Source organism: Rhinolophus hipposideros (genome assembly GCF_964194185.1).
Source record: "Rhinolophus hipposideros genome assembly, chromosome: 9".
Lineage (NCBI taxonomy): Eukaryota > Metazoa > Chordata > Mammalia > Chiroptera > Rhinolophidae > Rhinolophus > Rhinolophus hipposideros.
This window is the reverse complement of record NC_138055.1, coordinates 41631684-41651351: the sequence shown is the minus strand read 5'-3', so window position 1 is coordinate 41651351 and position 19668 is coordinate 41631684. Positions and strand designations below refer to the sequence as shown.

The 19668-nt window shown below is 40.5% G+C and overlaps 2 protein-coding genes across 2 annotated transcripts in view; both read right to left on the bottom strand.

Annotated features, from left to right (window-relative positions):
- FGD4 (FYVE, RhoGEF and PH domain containing 4) overlaps window positions 1–18827 on the bottom strand; it is a 181771-nt gene extending 162944 nt beyond the window's left edge. Inside the window, exon 1 of the mRNA XM_081058310.1 lies at window positions 18213–18827. Coding sequence (XP_080914436.1) covers window positions 18213–18486 — 274 coding nt within the window. The 5' untranslated portion in view covers window positions 18487–18827. The remainder of the gene's footprint in view (window positions 1–18212) is intronic.
- Window positions 1–19668, bottom strand: part of BICD1 (BICD cargo adaptor 1) — a 310361-nt gene that overhangs the window by 106195 nt on the left and 184498 nt on the right. The gene's annotated exons all lie outside the window — the stretch shown is intronic.

The following is a 19668-nucleotide window of genomic DNA, read 5'->3' as shown; positions in this document are numbered from 1 at the left end:
TCTGTCATTCACCATGTCGACTGGCAAAAAATAACTCTCCAGGTAAATCCACAAGAAAAACACTTTATTCAGGAAAAAAGGAAACAGAAACAAAAACCACCACCACAGTGCGGGAAACGCACACCTCGAACCCAGGGCTCCAACTGGCTCCCACATGAAGGAAAATAATGGCCTGGTTCCAAGACGGCTATTCTATTTATTAGCATCCCTCCCGCTGAAGTTACCATCAAGTTCAACAGGAAGTCAGGGCTAGAGAGTCAACAGGGGGCCCAGCTCCCCCCATAGTCCTCCCAGCTCCATGGTTAAGCATCCCAAGATGTCAGTTCACTTTTATCAACCATTATAATTTTTAAAAAGCTTATTCACTACTCCTTGACTTACAGGCAGTACATAGACAAAATTCAGTCAAAATACCATGTGCCTTTTTATCACATTGTGTAGGTTTTTGAATTAGAATAAATTTGAACCTTGTGCACAAGTTAATCATATTCTAAATGTCAGTATCATCAGAAGTTTCAAGAATTTCCATTTTCCTAGCATAAAGCACTGAGAAGACAATTTAGTTAATTATACTCAAAAAAAAAAAAAAAAAAAAAAAAAAACCAGAGTGGGTCCAGATGCACAAAAATACTAATTTACATGAAGGAAATGACCTTCTAGAAGACAATGTGATTAAAGCTTTCTTCTTTGAAAAGACCAGACTATTTCAAAGTAGCTAAGAAATTAACTTAGCCTAAAAAATTTTAATTACTTAAAATGTAAAATATAACTATGTATGAAAGTTACCAGGAAGGGAGAGACTATTTTAAATAACTCTGTAAAGAACTATTTGTATTCAAATTATTACTGCTTACCTGAGCCTCCCCCTTCTTCCCCGCCCCCACCCCACCTCCCAATTCTGGTTCAAGCCATTTCTTGGTGTTAGGAGCACGGTGCTCCAACCACCTGAGCCACCAGGCCGGCACCCTGAACCTCATTTTTTAGTTACAGAATAACCAACTTTTCTGTGAGTAAGGAATATCTAATGCAAGATAACAGTCAGAACAAATTACCATGGTTTAAGGTTCTCCTCCATTTAAAAAATGTAGACAGAAAGTTTTAGAATGTAGTGTTAAATGAAAAGAGCTGGAAAGAGATGGAGTGTATGATGAACCGTCAAAACTCAAGGGTAAGTCTCAGCTTGTTATGTAGTTCAGGTTAAATATATCACAGGATAGCAAATCCCTTTACTTTACCAATGGATTTTTTTTTTCTTTTACCGCACTCCTCACCCATAGTAGAGATTTTCAAAGAAGTAACTTTGTCTCAAAGAAACAATTAACAGTAATGTAACTTCAATAGCTATAATCAAAGGATACTTTGTTACATAAAACAGATACACTTTTTAAAAAACTTTCATTTATTTAAGTGTGTTTTTCCAGGACCCATCAGCTCCAAGTCAAGTAGTTGTTTCAATCTAGTTGTGGAGGGCCCAGCTCACAGTGGCCCAGGTGGGGATCGAACCGCAACCTGTCATTAGGAACACCGGGGCTCTAACCAACTGAGCTAACCGGCTGCCCCAAACAGCTATACTTTTGAAAGCTACAATTAAAAGCACTTTTAAATTGAATCATCTCTCAAAGTACCAAGGAAACTTATTTAAAGGAATCCTATTTTGGAAAAAAAAAGAAGGAAGGAAGGAAGGAAGGAAGGAAGGAAGGAAGGAAGGAAGGAAGGAAGGAAGGAAGGAAGGAAGGAAAGAAGGAAGGAAGGAAAGAAGGAAGGAAGGAAAAGAAAAGATACTGAATGAAGAAAAAATTAAGGAGGTAAGATGGTGATAAAACTTGTGTATTAGCTGTAGAACGTTTAGCAACACCCTACCCTCTCCTCCCTGGATAGCAGTAGCTCCAGACATTGCCAAACACTCCTTGAGAGTCAAAATCACCCAGGCGGAGAACCACTTGTTTAGTACAAGTGTATTTAAATTACGTATTGGACTGGCATAAAATGTGCACTTTGAAAATATAGCACTCAACACAGGAATTCATTCACTCACGCACTCAATTAGAATTTCACAAACACCCAATATGAGCCAGGAACTCTTTCAGGTGTTGGAGAAATAGTGGGGAACAAGACAGGAAACAAGACAGGGCAGTCCCTACTCTCATGACGCTCACATGAAGGTTCACCTTTATGTTCAAGTGACTCAACCAATTACTGTGATGATGAAAGCTGCTCTGTACACACAGCTCTCACCCTGATGAACTGAAGGCCGCATGACAACTCTTTTCTCTCCCTTATTTATTTTTTTGGGGGGGCAGGGGTCTCTGTTCTGTATCTTTTATCAAGTTAAGGTTTACCAGGTCTTTACTTTCCTCACATATGAGGAAAATGACAAATTTTATTAAATTTTCCTAGTAAAGAGTGAAAAGAAATTTTAGTGGAACTCACGCTTGAAAAATGACAACTAAAGTAATTAGGAAATAAATTTATTTTTTTCTTACATTTCACAACATTTAAGGAATAATCATTGTGTCTTCTCTCTTGTGGGTAGTGAAGGAATTCAAGAGTCAGGTAGAAATATAAAAGAAAGACTTATTAAAGTAAGAGGAGGGTCCACTGGGCAGAGTCCACTGGAAACTACTGCAAACTACTGCCTCTCTACCTTATTCTTAAATCAGTTTGATCCCACACTCAGCCTCCACCTGTTCCTGTCAAGATAGCAGCCCATGGTGTCCCAGGTGCTGTGGCCATTGGTGTTCTGGCGCAAACGGCCCAGGTCTGGCACCCTACCTGTAAGGTTTGTGCAACGCTCACCTGCACCACCTATTCCAAACACACACACCCACCACCTCCTTCCTTGTCTCACAGACCAGCTGCTCAGATCTAAGTTCACAGTCTCCACACTGGGAATCCTGACTGTATCCTGCCTTTGAAAAAGAGACTGCAACAAACAAAACCCCTGCTCTCATAGGGTTTATGTGTTTCTGTGTGTACTGCAGTGGGGTTGGGGAGAAGGGGGGACAGAAAATAAGAAAAAATACAGAGTTGGATAGTGGTCAAAGGAGGTAAGGAGTATGGGAGTGGAGCTTCCCATTTTAAATAAGGTGGCCAGGGAAAAGTTGCAGTGAAAAGATGTATTTAAGTAAAGATGTGGAGTGGATGAACTCAGTATTTTTTAAACACTGAAAGTAAGGCTTCAAGTGACTGAAATTTCATATTAGTCAAGGCTTTCAAGTCGACAATAAAAAGTGATGTCATTTAGCACATGAGGAAAGAGGAAATATTAGAAAAAAAATTATAAAGGGAAATTATTTTCTTAATCTGTTCTTAATCTATTTTCTTAATCTATTAATCTTTTCCAAAACTCCATAATGAAGCCTATTTTCTGAATGAGACACTCTAACATTTGCAGGAAATAACTGTAAGGAACTGGTTTAGAGACCCAAAACAAAAAATAAAAATAAAAAATCCTTTTCCACATGAAAAGGCATAAATTATAGTGGGACCCAGGTATCTCAGCCAGAAATGAGCAATTAACAAAAGATCTGTGGGAATGAATATTCTGAGAGAAGGGCTTTCTAGAGCATCAGTGATACACACAATTGCCAGTATAATTTTCCTTCAGTTTACAGAAATGAGCTGCCATCAAGATTCTAAAGGAGAGAAGCACCTAACTCACGCCTGCTGGCTCATCAGAGAGCTTTTGTGGCATCATATGATGTCAGCTGCCCACTGAAAACGGAGGTTATGTGAGTATCTTTTAATGTTCTAGTTTTTTCTACCTTCCCAGTGCCCACAATGTGGTTAAAGCAAATCTCCCAGGTTAACAAAAACATACAAGTTGGTCACTCAGTTCCAAAACGGAAGCTGGCATTAGTTCTCAATGAAAATGAGCTTAAACTGGGCACCACACTGACTTCAGAACAATGATCTTCATCATTGGCAATTTCCTCCTTGTTTCCTCCTGAATTCTTCTCTTCCCCTCTTTTCACTGTTTTCATAACCAGTGGCCTGAGTTTACCACTTTCTATAAAAGGACTATAGAGGAGCTCTAATTAGCACCCTAGTCAGTTCCGTACTGCTTGCACAGTGGATAGCATCTGAGTTTGATACCCCAATTTTTTTATTATACCAAGATGTTAAAAGAATGGGGGAAAGCTATGTATAATTCTCTTAGAAAAATTAAAGTAGTTTGTCAACATATACCAGTAAAATCATGATATTGACATATTAGTATTACATATATACATATACACATGTACACGTATATGTGTATATAGAGACATTCTATTTTATGGGTTATTCTTTTATAGTTTTTTGGTTTTAATGGGGTAAAAAAGGAAAGAAAGAAAGAAAGAAAGAAAGAAAGAAAGAAAGAAAGAAAGAAAGAAAGAAAGAAAGAAATGCAGTTTTGCCTGTTTTTGCAGAATATCTAAAATTAACAGGATTCTTGAAAATTAACACTATTCACATAATTTCAAAGTTTATTAGGCAACTATCACCCTGCTATGAGATATGAGTATAATAGAATGTAGTCAGACAAGTTCCTAGAAAGTAGTAGAGAGCTTGAATCAGGTATTCCCAAGAAATGTGGTTGTAGAGCAAAGATTAAAAAAAAAAAAAAAAAAAAAGCTATTTCTTGTTTCCATTTCCAGAATCTTTTCTCTGAATATGTATTTCTTTCTCCTTGGAAAAAATTTCTTTTCCTCCTCACTAGCTACAGTAGCTTAGAGAGTTGTAATGAATACTCTGGATAAATTGGATAAAAATAGAGAAAAGTGTTTCCTCCATTACTAAAGATTAGCCATTAGGATCTTCATGTTCAGAGATGTGAAAAACTGACAATAAAAATTTAAAAATTATGGTAGATAGAAAGTACAGAAGAGCATGTGTTTGAATCTTGGTTCTGCCAGCCATGTGAACTTGGACAAAATATTTAATCTGGCTGGGCGTCTGGTTCCTGTTCTGTAAAATGGGGATCATGGGTCCTATTTGTGATGATTGAGTTTATGCACATAGAGCACTTAGGACAGTGTCTGACCAACAAAGTCAATGGTCAATAAATGATAGCTGCTATTACTATGACTTATGGTTATAATTATAATTAAGAGGGCTAAAGAAGTAAGCAAAGATATGGGAGAGATAGCCACAGATAATATGTTTTGGGTTTAGAGGAGGGAGGTGGGGTAGTGGTTAGTCAATGTCTTCAGTTATATAATCAAGGAATATATTTTATTATCTTTAAAATTATTCAAAGGCAGTAAATATTGTTCAATTATACTTTAAAATTTAGGCCAGTCTACATTTTAGTTTCACAGTTTTAAAAACATCATGAATTGAAAGAAGCATCACAATTTCAGAGATGTTTAAGTGTGAAAGTGTACATTTTAGATTTGATGAAATATATTAAAAGCTGGAAAACAATACAGTGTATTTCAGGTGTCAAATGTTCCAGTCTCATGTTTTTCTATAAGAGGTGAGAACTAAAATCTAGCTTCTGAGCATTCCTAGTTACTGCTTCTCAGATTATTTTTTCAGGCAAGCCAATTAGAAACAGGCAGAAGAAAGAAGGACTTTTATTAGTTTTGACCTTAAAAGCCAAGCCCTAGTAATGAGAAACAAAGGCAAAGAAAAAAGCTACGACAGGAGAAAAGGAGACAGTAGGAATGGGAAATTATAAAGCTATAAAATAAACTCTTGACATGAAAGTATAGTATAATCAAAACTATTAAACTAAAGTGAATATCTTAATTCTCAAAGAGAACTAGTATACTATTCCCATGCCTTTCTTTTGTACACCTCTGTACAAAATTGCTACATATTCCTGATAGGAGCATATAAATGGTGTAGACACAGGAGGAAGGCTGAGAATCACTGATATTAGAAGATTTAGTTTGCAAGCTGGGAATTACTGATCAGAAAGACTTACATCTGACATTCTGTCTCTCTATAGCACAGCTTCTTTTTGAAAAGAACACAATTTCATTTGCTGACAGTGTTGTCAGAAAATTATTGCATTGAAGCAAGATGTGTCAGGCTAGTGTCTTCTGTTTACTCAATACTTATTGAGCCCTTGAATGGATCTTGAGGAGCAATGGCAATGGATGACTTGAGCTGGAGACTGGTGGGCAGGTGCAATAGAAAAACAAGGGGAACTTGAGTGAAGAAATTGAGGTGGCTGGAAAAGGTGAACGCAGGAGGGAAGAAGACAAATAGTCAGGGAAAGCTAAGAGAGGGCTGACCTCAGGTCCTGACCAGGAGCTATGTGGAACATGGAAATGAGTAATTACCACTTGAGTCACCAGGGTGTCAGTGTTAAAAAGAGAAAGCAAGAGTTCCGGTCAAGACAGCAGAATAGGTGAATGCTGTGCTTACCTCCTCTCACACCCACATCAAAACTACAACAAAACTACAAAACAACTATCACTGAAAATCACCTGAAGTCTAGCTGAACAAAAGTCCTATAACTAAGGACATACAGAAGAAGCCACCTCAAGACTAGTAGGAGAGGCAGAGATGCACAATGGGCTGGTCTCACACCCAAGAGCAGCAGCTAAAAATTGGGAGGGATGTCTTGGCTACAGACATCCCTCTGAGGAGCAGGGGTTCCCATACCCCACACCAGGCTCCCCAGTCCAGGGTTTTAGTGCCAGGGAGCGACGTCTCCACAATCAGCTATGAAAACTAGCGAGGACTGTAACTGAGTGAGATGGTAGGCAGCTGGATTCCTGGGTGTTCCTTTTAAAAAGCCCATGCACAGACTTACTTGCTGAGGGACTCACTCACTCTGAGCTCCAGCACTGGGGAAGCAGCTCCAAAGGTGTTAGGGACATGTGAGGAAGAACTGAATTGTCTGGCTTCAGAGTAAGGGCAGGAGGGGCAGCTTTGTCTCGAACAGAAGTGCTGGCAGAGGCCACTGTTCCTTTGTTGAGCCCTCACTCCATCCAGGATGAAGACAACCTGGCTAACACCAATTATCCTACCCTGTGATTCCCTGAGATGCTGCCCCTCCAACTTGCAGGTGCACCAAGCCACTTCCAGCGACTTTTCCACACAAATGGCCTGTGTTGGCTCATGCTGCGGATTTTACTAAAATCTCTCAAACCTTCACAAACCCCAAACAAGCAGCAATAAGCAGCCTCGGCATGCCCCATACCCCTTGCTAAGCAGCCTCAAGCCAGGCACTAGTGGCAGCGGGCCTTGGTTCGCAGCTTAGCCTCTCCCAGGCACAAGTGGCAACCATCTGCAGATCACTTTGTAGCTCATATTAATGGCACTGGGCATGGCACAGGCAGTAGCTGATCCTGGTCTGCACCAAGGCCCCTCCCAAAAGTCCCCAGAACCAACATATCCAGAGCACCATCCCAACCACCTCTACAAATGACACACCCAAAAAGCATACTTGGCAGGCATGAGAGCCCCGCTAAAGCAAATCCTGCTGCATAGGGTCATCCCTACACAACAGTTCCTCCATGTAGTCATGGCCAGTCCTTACAACCAAGCAGCCTGAGGGTCAATCCTTTCCCTTGAGGTGCAAACAGCAACCAAGGCCCAACTACAATGGGAGGGCACATACAACCCACACAAGGGACACACCTGTAGCACCTGACTCAAGTGACAAGGGAGACTGTGCCACTGGACCCCACAGCACACCTACTACATAAAGCCACTCTGCCAAGACTAGGAGACATAGCAGCTCTACCTACTACATAGAAACAAACACAGGGAGGCAGCCAAAATGGGGAGACATAGAAACATGTTCCAATTTAAAAAGCAGAACAAAACTCCAGAAAAAGAACCGGACAAAATGGAGACAAGGAATCTATCAGATACACAGTTCCAAACCTTGGTTATAAGGTTGCCCAATGATCTCAATGAGAACTTCAATAAAGTGACAATAAACATAAAAATGAAAACATAAAAAGGACCAGTCAGAAATGAAGAATACAATAACTGAAATGTAGAATACACTATCGGAAACCAACAGTAGAATAGATGAAGCATAGGTTCAAATCAGCAATTTGGAAGTTAAGGTAGCAGAAAACAACCAATCAGAACAGCAAAAAAGAAAAAAGGAATCCAAAAAAATGAGGACAGTTTAAGGGGTCTGTGACAACATCAAGTGTAACAACATTTACATCATAGAGGTATTAGAAGGAGGAAAGAGCAGGGATTGAAAACCAATTTGAAAAAATAATTATAGAAACTTTCCCTAACCTAGCAAAGGAAATATACATACAAGACCAGGAAGCACAGAGTCCCAAATAAGATGAACCCAAAGAGGCCCATACCGAGACACATTATAATTAAAATGGCAAAGGTTAAAGACAAAGAGGGAATCTTAAAAGCAGCAAGAGAAAAGCAGTTAGTTACCGTTACCTACAAGGGAGCTCCCAAAAGACAGTCAGCTGATTTCTCAACAAAAACTTTGCAGGTCAGAAGGGATTGGCACGAAATATTCAAAGTGATAGAAAGCATGGACCTACAACCAAGATTACCCAGCAAAGCTATCATTCAGAATCCAAGGATGGATAAAGAGCTTCCCAGACAGGAAAAAGCTAAAGGAGTTCAGCACCATCAAACAAGTATTACAAGAAATGTTAGAGGGACTTCTTTAAGAAGAAGAAGAAGAAAAAAAAAAGTGCATAATAAAATGGCAATAATTACATGTCTATCAACAATTACTTTCAATGTAAATGAATTAAATGTTCTAATCAAAAGATAGGGTGGCTGAATGGATAAAAAAACAAGACTCTTACATATGCTGCCTTCAAGAGACTCACTTCAGATCGAACTACACACACAGACTGAAAGTAAAGGGATGGAAAAAAGATATTTCATGAAAATAGAAACAAACAAAAAACGCTGGGGTAGCAATACTTTAAAACAAAGAGACAAAGAAGAACCCAGTAATCCCCAGATAAATACACTTCTGGGTCTTTATCTGAAGAAACCCAAAACACTACTTTGCATAGACTTGTGCATCTATATGTTCACTGCAGCATTATTTACAATGTCCAAGATATGGAGGCAACCTGGGTCTCCATCAATAGGTGACTAGATAAAGAAGACATGGTACATATTGTGTTTCCTTGAAGATAAGACCTAGGCAGACCATCAGCTCTACTGTGTCTTTTGGAGCAAAAATTAATATAATACCTGATATTATATTATGTTATATTATATTATATTATATTACATTATATTACATTACATTATACTATATTATATTATATTACATTATATTATGTTATAAGACCCAGTCTTATATTATATTAAAATAAGACCGGGTCTTATATTAATTTTTGTTCCAAAAGACGCATTCAAGCTGATGGTCTGGCTAGGTCTTATTTTCAGGGAAACACAGTATATACAATGGAATATTGCTCAGCTCTAAAAAAGAATGAAATCTTGCCATCTGCAACAACATGGATGAACCTAGAGGGTACTGAGCTGAGTGCAGTAAGTCAAACAGAGAAAGACAGTTGCCATATGATTTTACTTATATGTGAAATCTGAAGAATTAAATAAAAGAACAAACAAAACAGAAACATACTCATAGACACAGAGAATATTTTGATGGTTGCCAGATGGGAGGATGTTTGGGAGGTGGGTGGAAAAAGAGGAAAAGGGATTCAAAATAGTAGAAATTGGTAGTTACAAATAGTTGTGAGGATTTAAAGTACAGCATAAGGAATATAGTCAGTAATACTGTAATGACTATGTATGGTGTCAGATGGGTACTGGATTTATTGGGGTGATTACTTTGTAAGTTATGTAAATGTCTACTCACTATGTTGTATACCTGCAACTAATATAATATTATACGTCAACTATTATTGAAAAATTAAAAAATTATAATAAAAATAAAATAAAGTGTTGAAAGAGGAAAAAAATCAGAAGAGAAAGCCAGGCTTGATTCAGGAAACAAAGGAAGAGGGTGGTGGTTCTTGTGATGCAATCAGGCTTTAGGGAAGGTGGACATAAAGTGGGTGGGGCTCAAGTCAGCACAGGAGGAAAGACTGAGGAGAGAAGACAGCAATGAAAAGTAGTTTGGTCAAGGACTAAGGGGAGGAGAAAGCTAAGCACAAAGCATTATGAATGGGGATGGGAAGACACGTGCCTTGAACAGCTTGCACCTTGTGCAGTAAGTACCTTTCTACAGGTATAACTGTAAACAACCAATCACAATCCAATGAGATAGCGAGATTAGAGATACACATAAAATGCCAAGATAAACCCAGACTGTGAGGATAGTGCGTATGTTAATCCTAATCAAAGTGCTGAAAAATTGTTATTTGAATACTTCCCAAGCACTGTTCTAAGCTCTTTAAGACTATTAACTTTGTATTCTTCTAACAATTCCATGATATAGGTAATATTTATATTTCCATTTTACAGATGAGGGAATCGAGTCAAAGAGAGCCCCTAATCACCCAGATCATGTCTAGAGAAGGATTCAAACTCAGACAGTCTAACTCCTGGGCCCACACTCTAAGCCATCATAGTGTATTCTTTTCACCTTGATTTCTAGGCCCTAACACAATGCCCAACCCACAGTAACCATTCAAATATGTGTTGAAGGACTGAAGGATCCGTCGCTTTAGTGGGAACATAGGAGGCAAACTTTGACCGACATAGGGATTTGAAAAGAGAACACAGATACTGGTGGAATTAATTGGCTTAGGGCTCTGAATGGAACTTAGGGGAGAAATTGTTTTTCCTACCTAGTATAGATTTCCACATTGTGTCACCAGGATGCCACTCCAACCAGCCAGCAGAGGCTTATGGGTGACCTGGAAGGTCCAAGTCAGCTATGCCGTCTTTCCCTACAGTTGGATGAAGCACAGCCCAAAGTGTGCCTTCCTCTAACCTACAACCACTCTGAGCATTTCTCTTATACCAACACTGCCTTATATCTGATTGCTTATTGTATATCACATCCCCCCTTCTAGGCTGAAAGTTACTTAAGGTCAAGGCATTTGTTTTATTCATCTTTGGGTTCCCAGTACCAGTTCTCATATTGTAATGTAAGTCAGCATTAAGGTAGCACGTTTTAGGAAAACACATGTTACATGTTTGTTCACTTTCTGCAGAGGAATACAGATCATTGTTTAAAAGCTTCATTTTTCTATGGAAAGTTTTTAGTAATTATTTTTAACTAAATTTGTTTATAGTTTGATAACTTCACATACATTATACTGCATTGCACTTGAAACTATAAGCAGTGACCCTTAGTATTCTTCTGCTGGGATACCTTATAATTTATTTGATTCTACACACTGATTTTTCACCTCCTAAATGTACTCATTAGCATATATTTAAAAATTACAAATAACCTTATGGGGAAGGCATTGCACTTTTTAAGGCTACAATTAAGATGTGGCCTAACACAAAATCCTGCCTGCTAGAGGTCCCAGGGGACAAGCCAGCCTTGCGCAGCTGGCTGGACATGTGGCTCAGTGAAGTCCCCAGCATAGTGGTGCAGATGGTGAAGCTGACAATTTAATTCTGATGAATGGGTACGTGTGTGAAAGGGGCCCAACAGCTGAGTTTGTCTTCAGTCTACCCCTGTGTTAGTAAGGCAGTAATACAAAACTGACTGTGGGCTCCCAGGATACTTGCTGGTGCTAATGTCCACTCTGTCAACTGCACTGTGAGGACAGGTGACTAATTCTATACAATGCTCTACGAACAATGCCAAATTTATTCCTAAAAACACACACAACTTCTACCGTGTGACCAATGTGTAATTAGTCCACCTGTAGTGGTTCAAATGAGACTAAATATTTGTATGAATTCAAAAGGTCCATCTCTGTACTGAGGGGTTACTGGTAAAGGTTTAACCAACAGTCACCAAATGATCATTTTTGGACAGAATATCCCATCACGAACATCAATAACATGCAGTTGGGGAGTTATAGAAGGTTTCTGGCCATGGGAAGGGTGTGACCGATACCCAGATTTCAGAAAATTAATTGGCAGGTGGGAGGTGTAGTAGAGTGGACAGCAACACTGCTGGTGAGAGAATGGGCCTGGAATATGACAAAGGTGCCATTATGAAAAATGGGAACCAATCAGAACTGGTGGCTGACTGGGTGGCAAGTACAGAGGTGCCAAAAAAAATGTATACACACTTTAGGAAAGGAAAAAGCTATATTAAAATTGTAATAATATATACCGATAACAAAAGATGAATTCAAGCCACGTTTGACTTCTGCAATTACAAGGGGTGCTCAAAGTGGTTACCACCAGCGTCCAGACGCTTCTGATTACAGCGAACTACTGCTTGAGTAACCTTGACCAAAGTGTCCACTTACATACCTTTTTTTGGCACCCCCCAGTAGATAACAGATTTAAATTATAGAGAAGAACAGATTTAAATTAACTTTGAAGCCTAACAAAAGCAAGGTTGGTACTAACTCAAAGGAATATCAGGAGGAAGGGCTGGATTGCATCAGAAAAAGAAGTTGCAGTTTGGTGGCCTTAGGACATTCACATTTCTCAAGCAGGCCCTTGAAAATGCAGAGCAGTATACAAGATGGCCTAGAGAAGCCCAGAGTGGAGAGACCACTAAAGAATAGAGGAGGCAGGAAATAATAGAGGTTGTTGAGAAGAAAGGAGAAAAATGGGCCAGCCAGAGGAAGACACTTGGAGATCCAATGAAGAAGGAAAATCAGATCTCGGGTAATCCAGACCAAAAAAAAAAAAGAGCTTAAAAAAGATGCAAATGACACCGAGAAATTAAGAATAAGGGCTGGAAACAGGCCTTAGGTCATTTACTTGGGAATTGATTGCTGACTTAGAATGCTGATCCGGCGTTAGGAACAGAATAAGCACAAAAGGAAGTGGAGAAAAGGATAAAGAAATGGGGGCTTTATCTAGAAGTGGAGGGAAGTACACACAGTAATTTAAGGGAGAAGTTAGGCAGTAGCTCCAGAGAATATCAAAGTTTAAACTCTAGGAAGACCTCATCTGGAGGGAAGAGAGGAGGAGAAGGGAGTGAAAGGAGGTCAGGTGAGCTCACATCAGGTATACCTGTGGGATATAAATTCTGTATTAGCATAAATTAAAGTCTACTTTCAAAGGGACAGGGTGGGGTTGAGAAACAAGAGCAAAGTAGAAAAGGCAGAGGTAAAAACTACAGTTAGGAATCAACCGGAAATGGGCAAAGTTTGCCAAAATGTACAGAGGACCCCGATGGTGTGTAAACTGAGGGATGATCTATACCATTCTTTGCCTTGTACCTGCAAATCCTGGTTGCCTGTGTTCAGGACCAAAGGTGGAATTGCACAGGGGTTCATAAACCTGGCTGCATTCAGAATCATCTGAGACACTTGTTAAAAAAATAGCTTCTTTAACCCTACCCCTGGAGATTCTGACTCATATCTAGGGTGCGGCTGGGAATTTTTAATTAGCACTCCAAGTAATTCTGATGCAGCCAGTAGGATGGCATTTGGAAACTAAGCAAATCATCAGAATTATCTGATACACTTTTCAAGTTCCAGTGCCACAATCGGTTAGTGCCACAGTACCTATATGATATACTTTTAAAAAATACAGATTCATGAACTCCTTCCAAACCTAGTGAATCTCACTACACTCACAGCGGTAAAATTAAATGCATCATGTTTGAATCCTTTTTCAATCAACTTTCTAGCAAATGCATGTAGTAAAGAATTTCAGTACAACCCTGACTACGCCAGGATTGAATCCTAAGTACCTGGAAGAGGTAGTGACTTGGGCAAATCCCTAATGAATGGCTATCCATTAAAAGATGACTGACTACTCATTAAACTGCTCTTGGAAGCAAACCCCAATTTAAAAAAAATAAAAACTCTTCCTGGTTCTTATTCCTCTGAAGGACTTTCCAACTTCAAAGTCCACCTTAAAGCAGCTGCTGAAAACATTAACAGTATTGATGTACATTATCATTTTATTATAAATCTTTAGATACTTATGTAGATCATCGTCTTAAATATAATGCACGTTCATTCCTGTTACAAGTAATATCAGCCCTAACATATATAGACATATAGGGCATATTGTTATTGCACTGCACTTTGCCTTTCAAAGCCCTGGGGCATCTTTGAAACTAGTGTTATAAGTGTGTGAGAACTGAAGCCAGAAAGACCTGGTTCCAATCCTGCGTTTGAAAGGTAGGCTAGTTGTACAGCACTACAGGTAAGATTTTCTGAAACTTGGTCTTTTTCTTCTCCAAAATGGTAATAATACCATCTATTTCGCTGGGTTGTCATAAGAACAAGAATTGTAAGTAAAATGTATATCGTCCTGATTCAGAGCCAGCATTCAATAAATAATTACTCTTATTGCTCTGACCCAAATCTCCATCCCCCGCCTCCCCGTCATCAAAGGTGAAATTAATCCTCTAAAAGTGCTAAGATATTGGAGTAGTATCCAAAGCCTGAGTGTTCCAGCCACGATGAGAACTGTAAAAAGGAACCCTACTACAGAAAGCTTGCACACCATAAAATATGAAGAGTCCTTACCACAAAGCACACAGATGCTCAATAAATAACAAAAGATATACTTTCAAGTGTACAGCTGAGATTATAAGAAGATAAAGAAGGTTCTTAAGGACAAGAGAAAAAAGAAAAATAACTTGAAACCTAAACCTAGTGGCAAAGTAATTTGTAAACTCATGCTTCCCTGGGGGCAATACCATTCCCTCCTGGAAGTTAAAGAGAGGCCAGGACCTGAGCATGTTGAAGGAGGAGAGACTTAATCTCCATCAATGGGAAAGGAAAATAGGAAAGGACGGAATCTGACACCCAACACCAATGTTCTACACTGAAGGAGCTACACTTTGAATTAAAAAGGTTGCCAAGGAAAAATCTGCCTCCTATCAAAGCAAACTGATGAGGAAGCCTGCAGACCTACATTAAGTCCAAATTAATTAATGAAGATAATGACGCTGATCTCCCCCGAGCAAGCCTAAACTCAAATTTACACTATCTCCAAGTATGGAAATGCCTGGCTAATGAAAGCGGATTTGGGTTGAAAGTAAAGACAAACATTTTCTACTGAAACGCATCTTCAATACAGACCTTTCATGATTCCCATAAAACTAAGAAATAATTAAGGACATGCTACCTTGAATAATAGCAGAAAAAGACATTTAATAGATTTACCCCACCCCCGAGAACTTCAGATATTCAGATTATGGAAAAGGGGAAGGCATAGAAAAAGTTGAACCAAAAAAAAAAAAAAAAAGCAGCACAAGATAATTTTAACCCTACTTTTTTTGTATATAATGTGTATACATTTTGTATAAAATGTGTATACATTTTTGGGGTAACCTCTGTGTATGTGTGTGCAGGTGTGTGTGTGTATGTGTGTATATGAATTTATGTCTTTTTCCATAATGGAATGATTATGTGCTTTATGTGATATGTGGTAAAAGCATTGCCTGGCTAACCAAATACCAGTTTATAATTCCGAGCAAGTTAGTAAAACTTTCTCTGCCTCAATTTCTTCAGCTGCAAAATGGGCATGATACTGTACTACCTACCTATTAAGACTTTTGTGAAATAAATTCACACACATACATATTCATGTGTGTATCACACAGCAGAGTTCTTAGTATAGAAAATGCACTCAATAAATAGTAGCTGTTAAGAACATTCACAGTGTCTCCTATGTGCCAGACTCCTTGGGACACAGAGGCGGATAATGATCCCTGGTTAGGATACTATCTGGCATGCTTGTTTTGTGCCAAACACTTACCTATTTAATTGTACTTAATCCTCCCAACAATCTTATAAAGTATTGTTATCTCCATTATCCAGATGAAGAAACTAAGAACTTCGTTAAGAGACTTGGTCCAATTCACAAAGCCTGTAATGGAAGAGGAACTACAACTTGGGTGCTACATGACCCCAAAGCCTGTCTTAATTACCTCACCTCTGCTTCCCATAGATGAGAAGATTCATATTCAGGTATATATGGAGGATGCAGTTGGTAGATTTTCTTTCTTTCTTTTTTTTTTCCTTTGGCTAAAAAGCAGAGAACTCTAAAAATAGTGGGTTTCACAATCATATAATAGAACACAACACCACTAAACTGAATTCTCTGTTAAGTTCTTGACCTCTCAGTTTTTGTTCCCCTCTTCAAAAGGGAAAGTAACAATTTGATTATGAGTAATATCTACTCTGTGTGTAATGGGTCTAACTGTTGTGTATTTTCATACGTAAATACTTTGTAGGTATATAGATTGGCACTTTTTTGGAATTTAAACCTTGTTTACTTTTTTGATGAGGAGAGGATTCTACTTATACAATGATAGGTAGTTGAATGAGACTTAATAGACAGATTTGATTCAAAGAAGGAAGCAATTGTAAAATGTTCTTACCCCACCAAATTGAATAGGTGTGGTCATTCAGTCGTTTAAGACTACCTGTCAAAACACCAGATCATTCTCCAACAGATACCACAGGTTAGGGCAAAGAGAAACAGCTGTACCTAAGAAGCTACAGTAATTACTTTTCAACTCTGAAAATAGCAGCAAAGACTTTGAGTCCTTGTAAACAATACTGAGACAATGTAACAGATCTAGAAAAGTTATTTCTAGATTCTCCATCTCATTTAAAAAAAAAGGTGTTCTGGATTTTCTCTGAAGAAAAAATAGAAAAGGAAAAAAGGACTCTTTCTTCTATAAGCATAGCTGCCTCATAGAAATTATTTACAAGCAGGCACAACTCTACTGACTCCTACTTTTAGAAGGGCACTTTTGTCTTTTGCTCACCTGCTCAGTTTGAAATTAAGCAAGTCATTTTGAGTAAAATGATGTAAAACAACTTGGATACCATTACTCTCAAACTAAAAACAGCTCCAAAAATTAAAAAATTAATTCAGAAATAAGTTTAACACAAAGTAATGCATTTTCACTTTAAAAGGAAGAAAGCATTTTTCCATTCATTTTAGAATGAATCGTTTTAGAGATTATTTCACCAGTGTCTTCATTTTGCAGGTGAGGAAACTGAGACCTAAAGCACTGTAATTCAGTTACGTGTTACATTTTTTCTCACGTCACTATTTCTGCTTGATCTAATGTAGTTATAAAGTCATCATAACTGTAAGTCATCATCATATTTTTCTGCCCTATGACTACTATAGCTTCATGGCAAGGACTAGACAGAAAAATTTTAAACAACCTCCAATACTCATCACATTTAAACTGTCATAACAGCCTTGCTAAAGAAGAACAAAAGGAGTGAAAGCGAATAAAAGTATTTGTATTTCTGTTACTTAAATAAAAGTTTTGTCTCATAACTGGTCTACATATTAGGTTGGTGCAAAAGTAATTGCGATTTAAAAAAGGTTAAAAAGAATTGCAAAAACTTTTGCAATCACTTTTGCACCAACCTAATACAAGACATCTCTGATTGTGGCATGATAAGAGTACAAAAACGGGGCGAGGGGATTTTACATAATAGAAACAAAAAAGGGATGAGGATTTTAAAGAACAGTTTTTACAAATCAAGAAAAACAAGTCTCGTGTGTTCTACATAGTTTAAAGTTCGTCTTGGGAGAAAGGAATGCCTTTGAAGAGCAAGGAGATGCGGGCATGAATACATCATCTAGAGGATTTTTTCCAGTACTAAGATTCCATGAGAATTCAGAACTCAAAAGGCCGCATTACGGATATCTGAATTTGTCAATCTGGAAACAACAATAAGAATTACATTTCTTGATATTGAGAACATGTTTCCTTGCGAGAGTCTTGCAGCTATTCACACTCAGGGTGGGAGACGAGGGTCTATTTCAAAAGGGAAAACCGGAGCGCTGCGGAGAGCTGGTCAGAGGTCCTTCAACAGCCGGGCTGCCGGACCAGGTGGAACAGCAGCCTCTCCCATTCACTACTCCTTCACGCGGACTTGCCGACAGTAGGAATTTTGCGGAAAAAACACTTAAACTTCAGCTTTTAGAAAATGAGTATTATAACCAAACTTTTAGGAGTTATACCTTTACTTCCGGAATTCTCTGATAACTCACCTCCAGGGCAAGCTCAACCCTAGGCGGGTTCTGCCCAAGCAAGGTCCTTTGGGGGAAGGGACAAAATACGCCAGAGGGTAGGTGGCCAGGAGCAGCCCCCGGGAGAATGTCCGCGGCTGGCTCGCTCAGCAGCCCCGGCCCACCTGCAGGGCACTCGGCGTGCCCCTCCCCCGCGCCAACGCCCCCATCCACCCTTTGTCTCCCGAGGCACTCACCTAGGGAGTCCGCGGGTGCTTGGGCCCTGACGGTGGCCGTCTCGGCCCGTCGCACTTGCGGTGGGGGCCTACTCCAGGGCCTGGGGGTGCCAGGCGGCAGGTAGGCTTGGGACTTCCATCGGATCGCCACCCGCCTGAAGTTGTAGCTGCCCTCGTTCCTGGGGGTGCCGGATTCGCTCCGGGTCCCGCGCTCCCTCCCGCCCTGGTCTGGACGCAGATGCGCGCTCGGCGGGCTCCGTAAGGGCAACCCGACCCAGGGAGGTGTCGCCTGCATGGCCACGCGCGGCGCGACTCGAGCGGGGCGACTCCGGGACTGCTCCGCGCCGACGCGCCTCCGCTCCAGGGTCGCCTCGGCAAGCGCCGCTCCGTCCCTTCCTTCCAGGCGGGGAGTTCGGCACTCGGTCTCTGCGGCTCCCGCACCCACCTAACGCCGCTCGCGGCAGCGGCCCGCCGGGGACCGCCTGCACCCGCTCGTCTCGGAGCCGACTGCTGGAGGCCCCTGGGGCCGGGGCGAGGACAGTTTGCTGCGCCACCGCCTCCTCCTCCTCGTCCTCCTCCTCCTCCGGCCGAGCCCGCAGCCGAGGACGCGCCGGGCCGAGTGGAGCGCCCTGGGGCGCGGCCCCCGAGTGGGTTCGCCACTGGCGGCCCCGCCCCGCCCCGCCCCGCCCCGCCCCGCCGCTCCGAGCTCGCCCATTGGCCGAGAGGACCCGGGCGGCGCTCACCTGCGGCCGTACACCTAGGTGCTCCGAAGGTCAGCCGCGCTCACCTGTGGGCCACGCACTGGCTTTAGGAACAACGACAAAAAGATAATTACAGCTTCCCTGGACTCTGCCCAGGGGCTTGCCCTTCTCGCAGATCACGCCAAGGGTCATACGTGTGTCTCAAGCCGCTGTACGGAGACACTGATAATAATCTTACTTATATAGCTACTGAGTTAAGTATTTCAGATAAAGAAACCAAGAGGCGAAACCGACGGTGGGTCCATAGCAGTACAGAGCTGGAATCCTTACCCGGATCTCTGCACCAAGGTCTGTCCTTACCTCACTGATTTGAATCACCTTGCCGGGAGCATCAGGCCCGAGAACGCAGAAGGTGCGTGTGTGTGTGTGTGTGTGTGTGTGTGTGTGTGTGTGTGTGTGGAAGAGAAGAAATGGAGCTAAAAATCCACAGATTCCAGAAGAGTATCAAACTCTCCATCACCATGAACTTTCAGGACTTCATTAGTAATGCACTTGAGAGTCCTTTTAATTTGTCAAGTAATTTTTTTTAAACATCAGCTAAATACCAAATTGAAGAAAATACATTTTTAAATTGGCTTGCTTACCTGCATTTTAAAATTTACTACTCTCTCTAGTAATGAAGAGGCTGTGTTCCAAAACCACAGAGATAGGAAGAGAAAGGACAGCTTTCCAAGTACCCTAGGTCAAGCAGAAAGACTTCCCCAACCATTACTTGC